This window comes from Aptenodytes forsteri, unplaced genomic scaffold (genome assembly GCF_000699145.1).
Source record: "Aptenodytes forsteri isolate BGI_AS27 unplaced genomic scaffold, ASM69914v1 Scaffold434, whole genome shotgun sequence".
In the NCBI taxonomy this organism is placed as follows: domain Eukaryota; kingdom Metazoa; phylum Chordata; class Aves; order Sphenisciformes; family Spheniscidae; genus Aptenodytes; species Aptenodytes forsteri.
In genome coordinates this window covers 770236-786726 of record NW_008795183.1, presented here as the reverse complement: position 1 = coordinate 786726, position 16491 = coordinate 770236, and the positions used below count along the sequence as shown (strand labels likewise).

The 16491-nt window shown below is 40.1% G+C and overlaps 1 protein-coding gene across 1 annotated transcript in view; it reads right to left on the bottom strand.

Annotated features, from left to right (window-relative positions):
• Positions 1-899: 899 nt before the first annotated feature.
• The window catches only part of EGFL6 (EGF like domain multiple 6), a 120241-nt gene continuing 104649 nt past the window's right edge, over positions 900-16491 (bottom strand). The window contains exons 13-16 of the mRNA XM_009278548.2: positions 6407-6487; positions 4369-4455; positions 2742-3007; positions 900-1550 (exon numbers count right to left, since the gene is read on the bottom strand). Coding sequence (XP_009276823.1) covers positions 1455-1550; positions 2742-3007; positions 4369-4455; positions 6407-6487 — 530 coding nt within the window. The 3' untranslated portion in view covers positions 900-1454. The remainder of the gene's footprint in view (positions 1551-2741; positions 3008-4368; positions 4456-6406; positions 6488-16491) is intronic.

Sequence of the window (16491 nt, the reverse complement as noted above, 5' to 3'; positions counted from 1 at the left end):
TTTGAACTTTTGGAGTTGTATTTTGTTAAAAAGCTTAGGTTCGTATAGGCTGAATTCTTCAAGGTTCTTTAGTGTTTCTCTATAAAATTCTATTCGATTGTTTTGGATGTCCCCTTCTTCATACAAGAAATAAAATAAAGAGCGTCATTAATGATAAACAGTGAGCAGTCAACCTAGAAGGGAATACACAAAACTAACCAAGAGGAAAATGTATGCACGCATGTTTAGCTGAACATTGCCTGAACCAGAGCTTTTCCTTGGGCATCTCTGTCCTCTTGGGATTCAGACCGCGAGGTGCTTTCAGGAAAGATCACAAGACGGAAGAAGATGGTCTTGTCCTCCACAGCATTGTCGTTCGACTTCTTTTCAGAAAAGGTGGAACCTGGATTCTAGACCCCCCTCAAATGCGTACATGTATGTGTCTGTGTGTGCACATGTACATGTGTGTGTGCATGGGCGAGCGTGGCAGGGGGTGGCAGGGTGGCAGCTCCTAGTTTGTGGGAGAAGGTTCTGTTCACCTCCCTGCTCCTGGGGACGGCGGATAGTCTCCATCCCTTTTGCTGAAGACATGAAGGGACTCGCAACAAAGATTTTTTTTTTCAATTGTGTAAGAAGGAGCCGTACTGTGTGACCACTGTATACGGGAAAATGGAAACCATTCTTTCATACCTCTGTGGGTAAAGTAGGCCTGCAATCCAGCAGGCACCAATGTGTTCCTGAAGGTCAGTACATAATATGAAGTTTCTTAAGTGTTAATAATGGGTCATTCTTTTTGTTCTTTTTTTTCAGTATCAGTTGGTAGCATCATCTGTTAATGATGTACATTAAATGCTTATAAAACTATGAAGGGATAATTTCTAAACAGTGATTTGTGTGACTCAGACATTGATGACAAACAAGATGTTTTACATACTTTATTAGTAATGAAAATATTCCTCAAAGACATGACTCCACTTACAACTTGCGTAGCTCCATCAAGAAGGAAATAAAGCTCCTCTCTTTCCTCTTACTTGTTGAATAGATTGAATATCTACACACTAAGTAGGAAATTAAAATTACGTCACCTGAAGTAGTAACATCCTCTTAAATACTGCTTTATGTTCTTGTCGAGTAGAAGAAACAAAATAGAAGACTTAAGAATAGCCTTGAAAAGAACTTTAAGGAATAGAAGCATGTAGAATTTGTAAAAAAGCTAGACAAATAATACTTTAGATACCCTGTCCTTGAATTATAAAATACAGTAGTGCTACATTCAAAGCATGTATTAGAATAACTCATTAAAAAGTGTACTCTGCATCTTGCACATCAGTTTTTCTGTTTTCATTGCTGCATTAAGTTCAAGGCACAGTTTTTATGGTTTTGGGTTTTTTATAAAGAAAATGCTTCAAAATTACACTACTAGTAAGGCAAATATTAAAAATAGGATTAAATCCAGTATACTCAAATATCCATTATCAGGTATCTTCTGGGCATAGACCAGAAATTAGTACAACATTGTCCACTCCAATTTCTCCAGTTTTGCCCTTCCCACGTTCTGATTCAAAAGTGACCTGCCATAAGAAAAGAGATGTATTAACAGTGAAAATGTAGTTTATCCAACCATTTAGCAACTCTTAATGTTAATTAGTTATAATGCTATATCTGCGGAATGTTTTATCACAATACAGGACTTAATGACTTAAATCCTTACAGTTTTTAGAGTTTCCGTGTATTATCTGAACTAGACTGATAATCCTCTGCACAGATTTACAACACCAAATGGATTCCTTTAATAAGATTACTTATTTTCATTGTACAAAGAAAATGCAAATTGAATGAAATCCTATTACAATAGTGTAGTTTTTTCACAGTATGTGATGTTAGTGCACTCCTTTTCTTGAAGACATTACAACTGTTCATTTTCGATCTATTTGGATCCTTAGTTTTGGGGTGTATATATTGAATAAATTTACTCTCTCTATATATATAGTATGTGTCTATATAGTATAGTATGTATGCTATAGAGAGAGAGTAGGTTCATTTTTATGAATGGGATGCCTGGGTTTTTATTTTATAGTCTGATTCTCATTTATGTAAGGGACTTTCTACATCATTCCAGCAGTACAAAGAACCTTGAGAAGAGCTTGCATTTCATTTATACTCACAGTATTCAATTATACAGTAGAAGCCTTTACACAGCACTGAAAATGCTCAGTCACATAAATGAAAACCAGGCCCTAGCATTTCAAGGAGAAACTTGTCGAAGCCCTAATTGAGGCAGTTTTCTGTGCGCAGTGTTCCCTGTTGGCTAGTATGTCCTGCTGCTAGGGTGATTGCCCGCCCTTGATTATACATGGTGCCTCCTTTTGCACTAATTATCTGGTTTAGTGTGGTTTGAGAGCATCCTCTTCTATGAAACAGAGATAATTTTCATTTTTCCAGGAATATATGTATGCTTCTGTTGCATAAGATACTAAACAGAGATTTTCATTGTTTGTGTTAATTCATGATCTGATGCAGTTTTTACAAAATGACAGGATTACTGGCATCAATGTTCTAACCAACTGGGGTAATTCAGTTCTGAAATTACAACCAGATAATAACTTTTCTGCCTCCTAAAATCTGTGCTCCTGTTTCCCATTTCAGATAAGCCTTTCAATTGCCAGTAAGCAACGCCTGTAAAACCGTTGGTGGAACACTTGAGGATTAGGAAATTAAGGTGTTGATTATGGTATTTGGCTTATAAATTGTGTTATACTTACGCTGTTAGTTGTTTCAGCCCCCTGAAATATCTCTATTTTTCCGGTTCTCCACCTTTCATCTTTTCCTTTGTTCTGCTCCCAGACAGGAGCAGTTTTTTTGTTTGCCAGGAACACCCGAAGTTTCCCCACTCTCTCTCCAGCAAGCCGATAACTGAAAATCAAGCAGTAGCTGCTCTTCGGTCTGAGATCAGTGAGGAGAAGTTTTAGACGCCCCATATCCTTCTTGTGCCCCACAAAACCTGGAACTGCCATGTAGTACCCATCGCCTTGTAACAAAAAAAAAGGAAAACACATCTTTAATGGACTTGTGTTATTTATTAGCAAATTGAATACATATTTGCTAAGAAAATATGTGGAAGCTCTGTTACTTGAATAATTTAAAATCAGACTGGAGAAAAGCAGCAGGGAGTGTACTTTGCAAGGAATAAGCTTGCACTGTCGGAAGTCAGATCAGTTTACAGAGGAGATGAGTTCATATTTCACTGGCAATTACAGTCATTCTTCCTTGCACTCTCTTCCAAAGGCAAAACCATCTCAGTTTTTCAAATGCAACAGCCTGAAACATGCTGCTGTGCCTCTGTGGTCAGACCATTTCCAGTACTTGAGGTAGCGCTCTCCACTGCCCTCTGCAGTGATGACAAACTCATAAAGGAACCGATAGCTTATTCCCCAAATCCTGGAGGACCAATGAAATGACGGAGACACACAAAGTGATAAAGGGATAAAACCTCTGGGCCCATAAATAAAGTAATTATCAGCAGATGTAGGTTCGGGGAGACGGGGTAAGGTCTTCCTGGAAGTGACATCACAGAGAAGGGACTTGGGGAAAAGGAAATATATGGAGCAGGAGAGGAAGGATTAGTGAAGAAAGACTGGGATGGAAAGACTGTGAGGGAAGAGGGAGAGAATGTGTGTGTAGGAACTGGAGCAAGTGGCCTGCAGGATCTGCAGGATCCACCGGTCCCTCTTGCAGCAACTTCTGCAACATTTCCTGTGTCACAGGGGAAGAGACATCCTTTCAAACAAGTTTCTTCAGCCACACCTTTTTATATACACCAGTACAGCAATCACACATTGCAGTCGTGGAGCTCTTTCTCAGGTTTTAGCAGGCCTGCAGTTGGTACCCGGTCAGGTATCGGTTGTTCTTGAATAGCGCCCTGCCCTTGGCTCATTCTGAGGAATGCCGTCACTAGCTTGTCTTGCAAAGTTTGAGAGTTCTGAGCAGTTATCGCAGTGCTGTCTAAGCCATGTGAGTGACCACATTGCCACATCCATCTAAATGGCAGATGTGTGGTTAAATGCCCTGCCAGTCTTGGAGACACACAACGCGTAACTAATAAGGTTTCCATTGCCTTGTACCTTGCAATTCTGAACAGTTATATTCTAATCATTTTTCTCATCTTTTGATTCACTTGTGCTGAAATATGTTGCGGATTACCAGTTGCCACTGGATATTTCAAAGAAACAATTGCCACTCCCAGGATTCTCTGCCTCCTTTCTTCTTTTATAAAGATAACCCACTGATAGGAAAGCTAACTCTTGATTCTGTTTTCCCCTCCGTCCCCCTTTTTTTGGAGGGGGCGAGCCATCAAATCAAAGCATAGCTAGAGGACAGATATTTAAATACCTCTATCTCGATCAGCAGGATTCCAGTCAAAGTCATCATCAGCATCTTGTTTCCAGTCGCAGACCCCTCGACTGAAGCTGCAATCAACTGAAAAAAAAAATTGGCAATGGAGACTCAGAGATAAGAGGAGCACTATATCGTAAGTACGGATAAAAATAATTTGCTCTTTATTCACCCAGTTATGAATGGATAGGTCATTCTAAAATTATCTACAATCTGAGTTCAGATAGTGTTGACCTAGATTAAATCGCAAAAAAGCAAAACATTAGAATTTGTGTAGTAATTCTTTCTTTAACTCACAGGAAAATCTGTTGTGTCTTTTTACTGCCAATCTCCTATCTGCACATGAGTTTATATGCTGTGACTTCTGTATACTGAGTGCCTGCTGATCGCCAGGTATAGTTGGAGGTGTTAGTTTTGAACTCTAGCATCATAAATGGTTTGGGATCTGCCAACTTTAGAGCTTTCCTCTCTCCATTTGTTACACTGCTGGAGTTGTAATCCGCTGCGATGCTCAAGCTCCAGTTCTATCCATTGAAAGAGAGAAGCTGGCCTCCCATGAGAGGAATCCTTTACGTCAGGACTTGATACTCGTACTACATGGAGCTGGGAATAGCCCAAATCAGTTGACCTTTACAGCACACTGAAAAAGGGTGTCATCCAGAGCACACCACAGCCTTCGTGACTGTGCAGATGAAAAGCATTACATACACAAAGAAACAAACACTGTGCAATGCAAGCATGACAGATCAGATTAAGAACAATACGTCAGCCATCTGAATTTCCTCAGAAAGAAGCATCCTTCTTGTTCTTTTCATGTATTTTATCATGAGACAGAGAAGTGCAGTACATGGCATTTAGAGAGCTTTACTGTATAAACCCGTTGTTTCTGAGACTACTGCTTTCTGAATTGGAAAAAACCCACCATCTTACCCTTAATGTCAGCCAGCACATCTGCCTGTTTTGTTTTGTTTTGTTTTCTTTAAGATTTGGAAGCATTTGTGGGTTGTTTTTGGGTGAAACCCACCTTGTCCTAAAAACAATCATCTCAGCTACAGCCAATCCCAGCATTTCAGCCCCTGCCCACTTGGCTGGTAACTCCCCAGGAGGAGGATGCTGCCCTGTAAATGCATCAACTCAATACGATCTCTCAGTCCTCCCCTTTGGATTCTGCTTTTTTCCATGGCTCTCATAAGCAGGTCCTTATAGTCAGCTTCATGATTCTGTCCATCACAGGGAAACTCTCTCCCACCGGGAGAGAGGGGGAGAGTGCCCTTTGATCTGCCTTTATGCTCTGCTTTGACCAGAGCTACACTGCAGTCTGTTATAGTTCCCACCAGGCAGTGGAGTTTTCTGTTTGAAAGTCTGTGAAGCAGTTTCCTAAGGCATGGCAGAAGCTTAAGCTGTGTACATAAATTGACAGGTCTTGGACCTTGTATGCTCCCCTGACTGATTTTACAACGATTTTTTAATGTGAGAAAGAACAGGTAGTATCATCTTACTCTGATATCCACAGGACTTACTGATGAATTGGGAACTATCGTAAATTCATAGCCAGGCTATATAAGATTCAGGGTAAATATTTATTCAGTCTTGTTCAGGGGAAACTCCTATTGACTTCTGACAGAGGACCAGGAGAAAAACCAAGAGAATATGGCTGAAGGACATTGGCATATTGTTGCGTGCTATGCAACACTCTTCTAACATGGTTTCATTTTATAGATGATAGAAATGACTTTATTTTTTCATGACTATGAAATAAATCAAGTGAAATTCAATTGCAAGTCAAGTTTCAATGTGGGGGAACTTTCTATACATGGCTTATGAACAGTTGAAGTATGTTTTGAAAAGGACGCAAAAACAGCTTCTCACATTGGAACTGGCAGAATGGTTTGGCCAGATACTGTCTCTAACACACTCACCAAACCTTTGTTTTACATTAAAGGCTTTTAAACTGGTTCTGACTTGGCTAATATAGGTTGTCATGAAAACACACAATACACAGGAAAATAAATACTGTAGAATAAAAAGAACCTACCTTCTTGCTCTGGTCTCGACACTGGAGCTTTCCTCTGTGCCAGGAGAGGGCCGAAGGCAGCTGCTTCTTTCACCTTGGGAACTAGGGAAAACAGCTTGTCAAGTGCCGAGTCATCACAGGAACAGAAAATGGAACTTTATTCCTTTATACCAGTTGCCATCGTTTATTTAAATAACTCAATGTATGTGTTTTCCACTCCACCACCAAACTCACATTCCTAACCCCAGTTAGATACTAACTCTGAATTTTAAAACTTTGTTTAAATTGCTGTTTTCCACAGCACTGTGCCTTCTAAGCTGTGGGAAATGGAGCTACAAGATTCACAAGGTCATAAAACGTTAAACATGATCTTTCTTTGGCGTGGTGATCTGCTTTCTTGCTACAAAACTTCCACTAATGATCGAAGTACCTGAACTCTACCAGACAGCGAAGACAACGACTCAACGGCTTGGCAGCACTTTGCCAACAGCAGCCTTTAAAAATAGGTAATGTCAGAGACTTTGTAAAAGCCATAAACGTTGGGGGATCAAAGGCCCACAGCTCTGTATTCAGGTAAGTGATAGCTGGTGCTGCTGTAACAGAAGCCCCAGGAAATTTTTTTTCTGAAGCCATACTCTTTGCTGGGGTACATGTTCTCCTGCAAACCTGATCAGCTCTGCTGTCTGTTGGGAAGGAAGGGTTCAACGACTGCCCTACCTCTTCCTCACCCTCCCTGCAACAGCTGGCAAGCACAGCCTGATGTTTTGATAACCAGTCCTGGTGGAAACCCCCCAAAAAGTTCTTTTGTAAAAATTGGTTGACGTGTCTTGTGCCAAACCGAAAGAGTTGGTACAGGAGCACAGTCAATGAATGTTAGGTGCATTCTCTAAGATACTGGCCTAAAGGAGGTAGTTACTCAGGAAGCGTTATTTTTCAGCAGCAGCCTCAGAGACCAAGGCAAAACCTCTCCTATCTGATGAGCTACAAAGATATAGAAGCTTGCAAACTCTTACTTACTCTAAGTAATACTCTAAAATACTCTAGGCATTTTTAAAGTTCTGTGATTAAGCTTCTTTTGTATTATTTTAAGTGATTAACAGAGAAGTGCACTCACTAAAAAAAATGATAGTCTCAACTTCTTTGTGCAGAGCCTGTGTAAGTAACTAATCACACATGAGATAAGGGAAAGATCTGCTTTCACTGGCAGAGGATTCTATCCTTTGCAAACACATATGCAGATTATACCTATGATATATACATACACACCTATGAAAACAGGAGGAGCTTAAATGTGCCATTTTAGAGGAGGAGTGAGGGAGGATCCTTGGATTACTGCTTACAGAAGGTGTTAGTGGAAAGCCTGACAGACTGAAGTTCACTTTTCAGCCACACCATGTGGGCAGCAGCGCTAAGAAAAGCTCGGATTTCCTCAACAGTGCCAGATGATAGGAGCTATGGAAATGGAAATTACTTTTCCCTACGCAGCATTGTATCCTGCATGCTATTAGAAAGTCGCAAATGCCAAATATTTTAAAAGTCATTACTTTCACATGCACGCACATTTGTTCAGAAGGGAGTTTGTTCCCGTGGGTTCCACTGAGCTAGGGTTTTCCATCGAAATACTCCAACATACTCACAGTCGTAAACACATACTCAATTTTAAGAATATACTTACAAGCCACTGCAATCCAGAGCCTCCTAGCACCATAAAGACTATGCCATCTACTTAACCTTTCTTCTCCCTCAAAACTGTCAAAAATTGCTCTGTGTGTACACCAGAGAAAACACACACTAATGAAGAGGCCCTGGAGGCACTTCCAGAGGTGCTGAATTGAGCCGAGGAAGGAGGCTCATGCAATCTTACGAGCTTTCTGATGAATTGCCAGGAGCATGTCCTCTCTTGTTGCCCTTGTAGCCTTTCCCTCATCCAGACCATTGCTTAAATTATCTGGATAATATTTTTACTTAAGGAAAGGATTAATATATCTTTCTCCAAATTAATATGTGTCTACATATACACATTTAGGAACAGGCACATAGAGATTAGGTGTTAAGTTTACTGTCATGCCATAAACTTGGCCTTGTACTTAGTGAAAGAGACTCAGACTGTGAAAACCCTTGCCAAAATGAAGAGAGCTATTAAAATATGATCAGTTCTGGAAAGAGTGGAGTGATTTAACAGAAGACAACAGCTGCCAGAATGATTTATTTATTGAATTATTGAATTACACTTGAATTCACTTGAGGGATATACATGCAGGTGTTGCTGTGTGCTGCAGATGCTTAAAGTGAAGAACTGTCATACCCATAAAAAGAGCCAAATTTTGTATCCAAATCTATTTTTGTTTTCAGTGTCAGGCATTACACTCAGGTTCTCCACTGACTGGAAGATATCACCTGCGTATTATGAGAAACTGCAAGCTTCAGCTTACAGAAAGGTTTCCAAGAAACCTTACTTCTTGGAATGTGCCTACATTTTACATCAGACCATCACTGGATATAGCAAGGATCCAAAGTTTACCCCCTCCTAAGTACTAGGCAGGAGTCCAGATTGCTCTGTTCAGCTCTTCTGCTGTCAAGTGGTGCTTGCAGAAAGGCAGGCTTCGTCTCATGGTCCCTAAGAACATAGTCTCACCAACAAAAGCTCACATACATCCCACTTTTGGCACAGCAGAGTCTATCCTTCTTTCTGTATTGCTGGTGCCCACCCATCTACTTATCTGCAGCACTAACTACTACATAATCTCTACATATAAAACCCTTCGTATCATGGTGCCACACATTCTTAACCGTTGATGTCATCATGATACTCTTATGAGGTAAGATAGGTTGATCTCATGAGCAGGCATTAGTGGCAGAGAGAACTAATGCCCGGGTCTTCAGAGGTACCTATGTAACTAACTAACTGCCACCAATTTCCATAGGAGTTGTGTCTATGAATGTCTGTGATGAGCTGAGCATAAGTAAATTGGTGACGTTCTGGTCCTGAGAACAGCCATCTTGCTGCGGACACAGGTTCTTGCATCTGCAGGAAATTCAGTGTTGCTATCTGTGACATGTATCTGGGTATTGCCCCTGTTCCGAGGAGGGGGAATCTCTTTGAGCCACGTTAGATGCAGTTTGTCAATTGTACTGTGTATCAGGAACTGCAGCAAGGAACGAGACTTTCTGCAAAATAGAATAGCCCCAGCCAGCTCTATCTGGTTGAAAGTACTTCCCTAAAAAATAATAGGTGTCACATAAAACAACTCTGAAACTACTGAGGATGTCTGCAATCATGGAAACGCTTCTTAGCAATAACCTCAGAAAATGAGAAAGTAGTGCTGAAAAGAAGCATTGAGACATTGTTCTAGTATAACCGTGCCTAAATAGAGTGCCACAAAAGAGATTTAGAAACAAATTTATACATGAAACTAGAATTCCACTTTAAAAACACCAGGCTTACAGGGAGCGCTGCGCATAATGAAATAGATGAGGTTTCAGAGCCACCTCCTAGCCAACCCCCTGTCCGGGGACCTTTAGATAGCTAGGTAAAGAAAGGTAACAGACTGCTGCTAAAAGTTATAGCAAAAGAGCTAGTTAGGTTCAAGCATATCCTTTTGTACAGTGCACAGCAGTGTCCTCCTAGAAGTGCAGGCAGACACCAGTTCACTCTGCCTGTCAAACAGGCTTGTTAGCACTGGTCTGCCGGTTGCGCCAACTCTGACTACATGACTTCTTGGTTGGAGCTGGCTTGCACCTGGCTTGCTTGGAGCACAACTAAAGTGAGCTCAGGTCCGCCTGAAAAGTACCACGTAGATAGACCCTCAAGTCAGTCTATAAGTCAAATAAGGGGCAACAAGATCACAAAAGCAATAGGAAGCTTCAGGAGCACATCTGGAAAAGCACTGCTTGGACTAAGCTGCAATATTAAAAGGTTCAAAGTAAAAAAACCCAACAAACCCCAAACCCAACAAGCAGAAGCTCAGTACAATAGGTCTGTGGAGCACTGTTTTATGGGCATCCTTCAGAAACAGTACAAAGGCACTGGTAAGTGACGGGTAAGTGACTCTGTGGTGCTAAAGGAGCTTCCTGAAAACGCTGATAGATTTTCCTTTATGTGCACTTGGTTTCACCTCTCTGCTTTGCCAACCGCTGTATATAAAATTACTTATAGTGTATTTGGAAATGACATTTTTGTCTGAAAAAATATGGCTTGGTTTCTAGCCTGGAAGTAATTTTCTATTTGTCTGCAGTAATGCATGTGCTATCCTTAAAGCTTTAATTCCTTTTTTTTCCCTGTTAGTGGGACTGTATTTCTTATAAATCATCTGTGGCATCACATTGAGCTGTTGCTGAGGCAGCTATACTGGAAGGACGGATATACAGCAGAATATAAGCACCCATGTATTTAAGTGTGCTAGTTGTAGGCAACGCGGTATATTTTTATTTCTTGTTATGGCTGTTTGATTTTTCTGTCCCCTGGAAAATGCCTATGCCTGATTTTGCCTAGGTAGTCCACTTAGTCTAAATGTAAAAATAACACACAAAATTTGGGAAAACTAACTCATTGTTGGTAATTCTAACACATAGAATTCTAAAGTGACTGAAACTGCAGCATGTGGGAACTCTCACAAAAACGGTACTCGCTGTCTTTCTAACACTGCTCTCTGATGTTCAAAGCCCATAAAAAAACCCCAGAAAACCAGAGTGGGCACTGTAAAAAAATCAAGCAGAAGTAAAATACAAGTAAAATGAAGACTAGCTTCCTATATATACAGTATATCACTGTGTCGGACTGAAAGGAATCATGCCACATCTCTGCTACCACATCCTCCTCTGAAAGAATTACATTCGCCAGATGTCTGACATCTTTTGAGCCTTTTATCTATAGCTGTGGACTGAGCTGTGGCCTGAGCATTATTCGCTCACACAGTGGTCTAATTATCAGAAAAGAATAAGATTAAGAGCAAACATCCTGATTAACTGAAAGAGTGCTCTTGTTCAGAATTAAGAGCCTAGAATCCATAAGAGAAACAGTCCACTTTTAGTATTGCCAAATAAACCAGAAAACCAAAACCTCTTTACCATTCTTGGTGCTATCAAAGGAAGGGGCTCTGTAATTCACATAGCCGGCTATGTGATACTACGGGAGTGTTTTAAGCATGATATGAGTTTCATAAATCGATAAAGTACAGAATATAGAATTTAGTTGCAGTTGGCAATACCATTCTGGATTACAAATGGTACACGAAAAGCACTGAAACATTAGAAAATGACAGAATTAAGGTTGTGCACTATAAGTTCACCTCTAGCTCGAGTGTAGCATCTGTGCAGTCATTGCTTATATAACCAAGCACTTTGGTCCACCTCTCTGTCTTCTTCCATGTACAGAAAGGACATTTCTCACACAGTAAGGAGCTTTCCGATACTTTGGTTTACTCTCATTTTCTATACATCTGCCGTTTTTGCAATCAAGAAGACAAAGTCCTATTTATTAAACTGCACCTTTCACAGCAGGACAGGTCCTTCCGTCACACTGAACAAGGTAAAGATCCCATGGAAAATAGTCATTTAAAGTCATTACAGACTGTATCATAAGGTATAAAAATGTAAGAAGAAAAATTTAAGTTTTCACAGATGACCTTAATTTTGACATTTCTTAAATGTTGGTGGCTTCACTTTGCTATCTTTAACTATTGTGTTTTTAAGAAAAACCTGTGAGTAGCAGTTTTCACGAAGGTCCTGTATTTTGATAGTTGGCCTATTTTAATAAATTCAATCTCCATATAATAATTTCTTTTTTCCCTACAATACTTTTCTGTGGCTCCCAATATATTTATTATGTAGTAAAACTACTATGATAAAATAATAGATACATTTAAAAATAATATTTAAGATCTCTGAAAAGTGTGACCTATCAATTTTTTCTACTTAACTACTCTTCCTGGAAGACAAACAATATCAATATTAATAATATAAAAGACAAATGCTATGTGAATACTTGAGGGGATTATATAGAGGAACTTAATGTGGTAGTAAAGGAATCACTGCTGAATAGACATCAGCAGCGGAGGAAAAAAAATTGTGTAAATTTACGAGCTGTAAATTTGAGCTAATCGTGTACTCCAAAGGATCATTCAATATCATTAAAAATGAAAGTGTTTTTAAAGCCGAAAGTTCAAACAATTAAGTGCCTGAATCATGACTGAATTTTTATAATAACAAGGATCGAGTATAGCATATGAAAATTTAAAAGGAAAGGAAACACAGTTAACATCTGTAACCCATCCTGAAAGAAAAAAGCAAATGGCACAATGCCTTAAATCCTCTACATAGTTGGTATCAAACAAGAAAGCCATAAGTAATACAAGTTCACATACTTAATGAAACTACATCTTGGGCCTACTAGTATCCCTGTATAAAGCAGCACACCAACCTTCCGCCAGTATCCCCTGGTGAAATAAAATCTCTCTGGCATGTTCAGCATATAAATCCCTGATATTAATAATGGAAAATTCCAGCCAAATGTGACTGGAACAAAGACAGTATAGGCAAAAATACAGATAAACCATAGTGCTTTAATATTTTCAAGTAATAATATTAATTGTCACTGCTGTCAGTTGTAGTGGCAATTTTGTAGAGACAATTAGTCTCTGCCTAGCCCAGGTATATGGTGTTCAAATGTCCTGGTTTGGTTGAGAAAGTCCTTGAAAAAGAATCGCACCAAACATCATGACAAAAATCTCTTGTATATTATTTTGACTTGGCTTCTCCTATGGACAAAGGATCTTCCCTGTGTGCCCTCACTCAAACTGAAATCTGGGAAATGAATCTATTCCAAATAGTGTAGCACCGAGTACTCAACGGGAAGGTTACGTGATCCACCCTTTGCAACTGCATCAAGTCACGTAGCCCAATACAGGAGAGCATGTTCCCCTTGTAACACCAGGCACAGAGAGCAGAGCCCTATGTCCTTTTAACCAAAAAAGATGGTGACCCTACCCTGGGGGCACTATTTCTGGCAATCCTTCCTGACCTGTCCAAGCAGGTTACGGAAGAAACCTGTTGAGATGTCTGAGCTACTACCCCAGTCCATCAATCCAGCCATCCATCACAGAAGGGCAGAAAGGGTTAGGAGGACTGACTTGGATGATGGGTTTTTTTCTAACAGGCTGCCTTGCCTCACAATTGAGGAAGCAGAAAAGCCCATAGTCCTTTATGGCACAGAATTTTGAATAAATGTATCTATAACAAATAACAATATTACTTATAAATATTTATTATTTATTATAACTATTAATAGAACCTATTAGTACTATGCCCCTAAAAGTGTTAGACCAGCAATATTTTTGCAATTCTGTTTGGAAAGAAAAGCTTTTGTCCCTACAGAAAAAGACAAGCACACTCTTGCCGAGGGTAAATATCCCTTTAGGTTCCACTAGCATTTTGCAGTTAATTAGTCAATCTTTTTGAGTCCTTCCCAGTCTAACCACATTTAGCTGAGTGTATCTGGTACTACCAGTGCTGGTCAGTTCACACCTTTCTTTTGGCACATGCAAGCTCCCCATCAGCTTACCTTCATGAAGAAGCTTGAGTACCTGAGAACCTAGTCTTAACAAAAGTTGCCATATATATTGCAACTCTCTTCTGCTCACTTTCTCCATACTTCTTGCAAAATTATGGCCAGCTTTGGATTAATTAGCATGACTGGGAAGACTTATGTCCTTCTTTAGGATAGTATTTTAGTGGAAATGTGTGTGAAACACAATTCTCTAATTGTAAAAGTATGAGATTGGCCATCAGAAGACCTGGGTTTTATTGCTTCTTGTGAGAGAACAGAGGCAAGTCACTTAATCCTTTGGTCTGAGACTCACAAATGCATTTGGTAATGCATTACCACCAGCATGGTAAGGCTGAACCCCAAGGGTAGCTTGCCATCCAGTGAAAACTTCAACCCCAATTTGGCTTCAGCTCCTGCAACTGCTACCTCTTTTAGGTAAGTAATTTATAAAGGGATCCTTAGAGGATGGATAGGAAGTGGCGTAAGCTTGTCAGGAGTGAGAGGCTGAGTAAAGAGATAGGCTGAGGCTTAGGTAATGAATCTGGTGTGGCTGGCCAGAGGGACAGTGGCATCCCGAGCACAGGATCCTCCACTTTGGAAGCATGGCACCGTTAGCCAGAAACTTTTGACAAAAAGCAGAGAGATTGAGTATAGCCTGGAGCTTACGACAGTCATTGGAGAAGGTAAGGTGGGTTGAAGTCCCTGCTGTCTGTGCTATACAGATTTTGAATTAGGGGGGATCTCCTGTATGCCAGCTGAGCTTCCCAATTTATCAGATGGAAACATGAACATGCTTCTTTTGCTCTGGCTGTTGGGTTTTTTTGGGTTTTTTTGGGTTTTTTTTCAACCTATCTTGCTGTTCTTTTTTTGTGTTGGCCTGTATGCCAACTGCTTCCTACCTCTGACAGTCATAAGGTCTGAAGAGGGCTCTCAATACACCCAGGTCCCACCATGAAAGGGCGAGCTCTGTCTATCATTCCCTCACTTTGGTTATCCCACCCTGAGCTTTTCTTCTTGTGCAAGGAAGGGCTTGAAGTGGCATGTCAGTCCTGAGTATTTTCACCATTTGGTCCGGTTAAAAGCTGACATGTGGAAGTGTATTTTTACATATGGCTAGGTGGCAGCTGTTTTGATATGTTGGAAATATCACTGATTCCTGAATTGTGAGCTTATGTGCTTACAATACCAGAGAGACACCTAAGCATCTTCCAGGATGCAGGTCTACACACACTGGATACCACTGTTTTCTAAACTGCTTTGAAATGTTTGGCTGAAAGTATAGAATGAATCATAGAATCTTGTAAGTTGGAAGGGACATCTGTAGGTCACCTAGTCTGACCTCCTGATCAGGAGGTTGCTCAAGGCCCAGCTCAGTCATATGATGAATATCTCCAAGGATGGATATTTCACAACCTCTCTTCATACCTGTACCAATTTTTGTCCACCTTCATGGTAAAATATTCTTTTCATTATAGCTAATAAGAATTTTTTTTTGTTCCAAGTTGTATTCATTACTTCTTGTCCTATTGCCGTATATTTTCAAGAAGAGTCTGGCTGTGCCTTCCCTATAACCTTCCATTAGATAGTTGAAGACAGCTGTAAGATCTCCCCTTAGCCTTCTCCTCTTAAGGCTGAAAAAAAGCGTTACGCTCAGCCTCTCCTCATATACCATGTTCTCCAGGCCCCTGACCTTGGTGGAGCACTGCTAGACTCATGCCAGTATGTCCACATCTGTCTTGTAATGGAGAGCCCAAAACTGGACATAGCACCTCAGATGTGGTCTCACAAATGCCAAATAGAGAGGAAGAACCACTTCCTTTTTTCTGCAAAGCTTCTTCCTAAGCAGTCATCCCATGTCTGTAATGTTGCATGAAGCTTTTCTCTCCCTTTGCATTTGCTTTTGTTGAACTCCATTATGTTCCTGTCAGCCCACTTCCACAGCCTGGCCAGGTCCCTCTTAATAGCAGCGCTGCCCTTTAGCGTATGGGTCGCTCTCCCCAGTTGGTATTGTCAGCAAACTTGAAATATGCCGTAAGCGCTCACTGTTAATGTTTGCAGAAAGGGAGGAGGTTGGTGAACAAAGACCTGACTTCACTCTGTTTATTGGCTCGCTAGCATAATTTGGGGAAGCAATATTAGTCCATATCCTTAGCCTGAACTGAAACAGGCTTACTACCACTGAAAACCAAAAAAAGGCAATTTTAGAAGAGTGCCGTTGGCAAAGAAAGAAGCTTGTATTCTCAAATGTATTTAGGTGAATAATCACATTTTTTCTTGGCTTTCTTACAGTAGCAATATTGCAGACCATTTTTTCCAGAGGACTTTAAAATGATCTTTCCTTTAAAAAAATGATGTGTCTTTTCAAATCAAATAGCAACAGTTTGAATGCTAACTTAAACTTCATTTGTGTTCATTTTTATCATTATGAAATATGGTGCATAATTTTAATTACTGTGGGATAGTAATATTATTTTTCTAGACTTTGGAAAAGGTAAAGTATCATGAATAAACTATTAGCAGGGTATAATTTTCATATTACATGCTTTTGCCACTACCTTGAAGA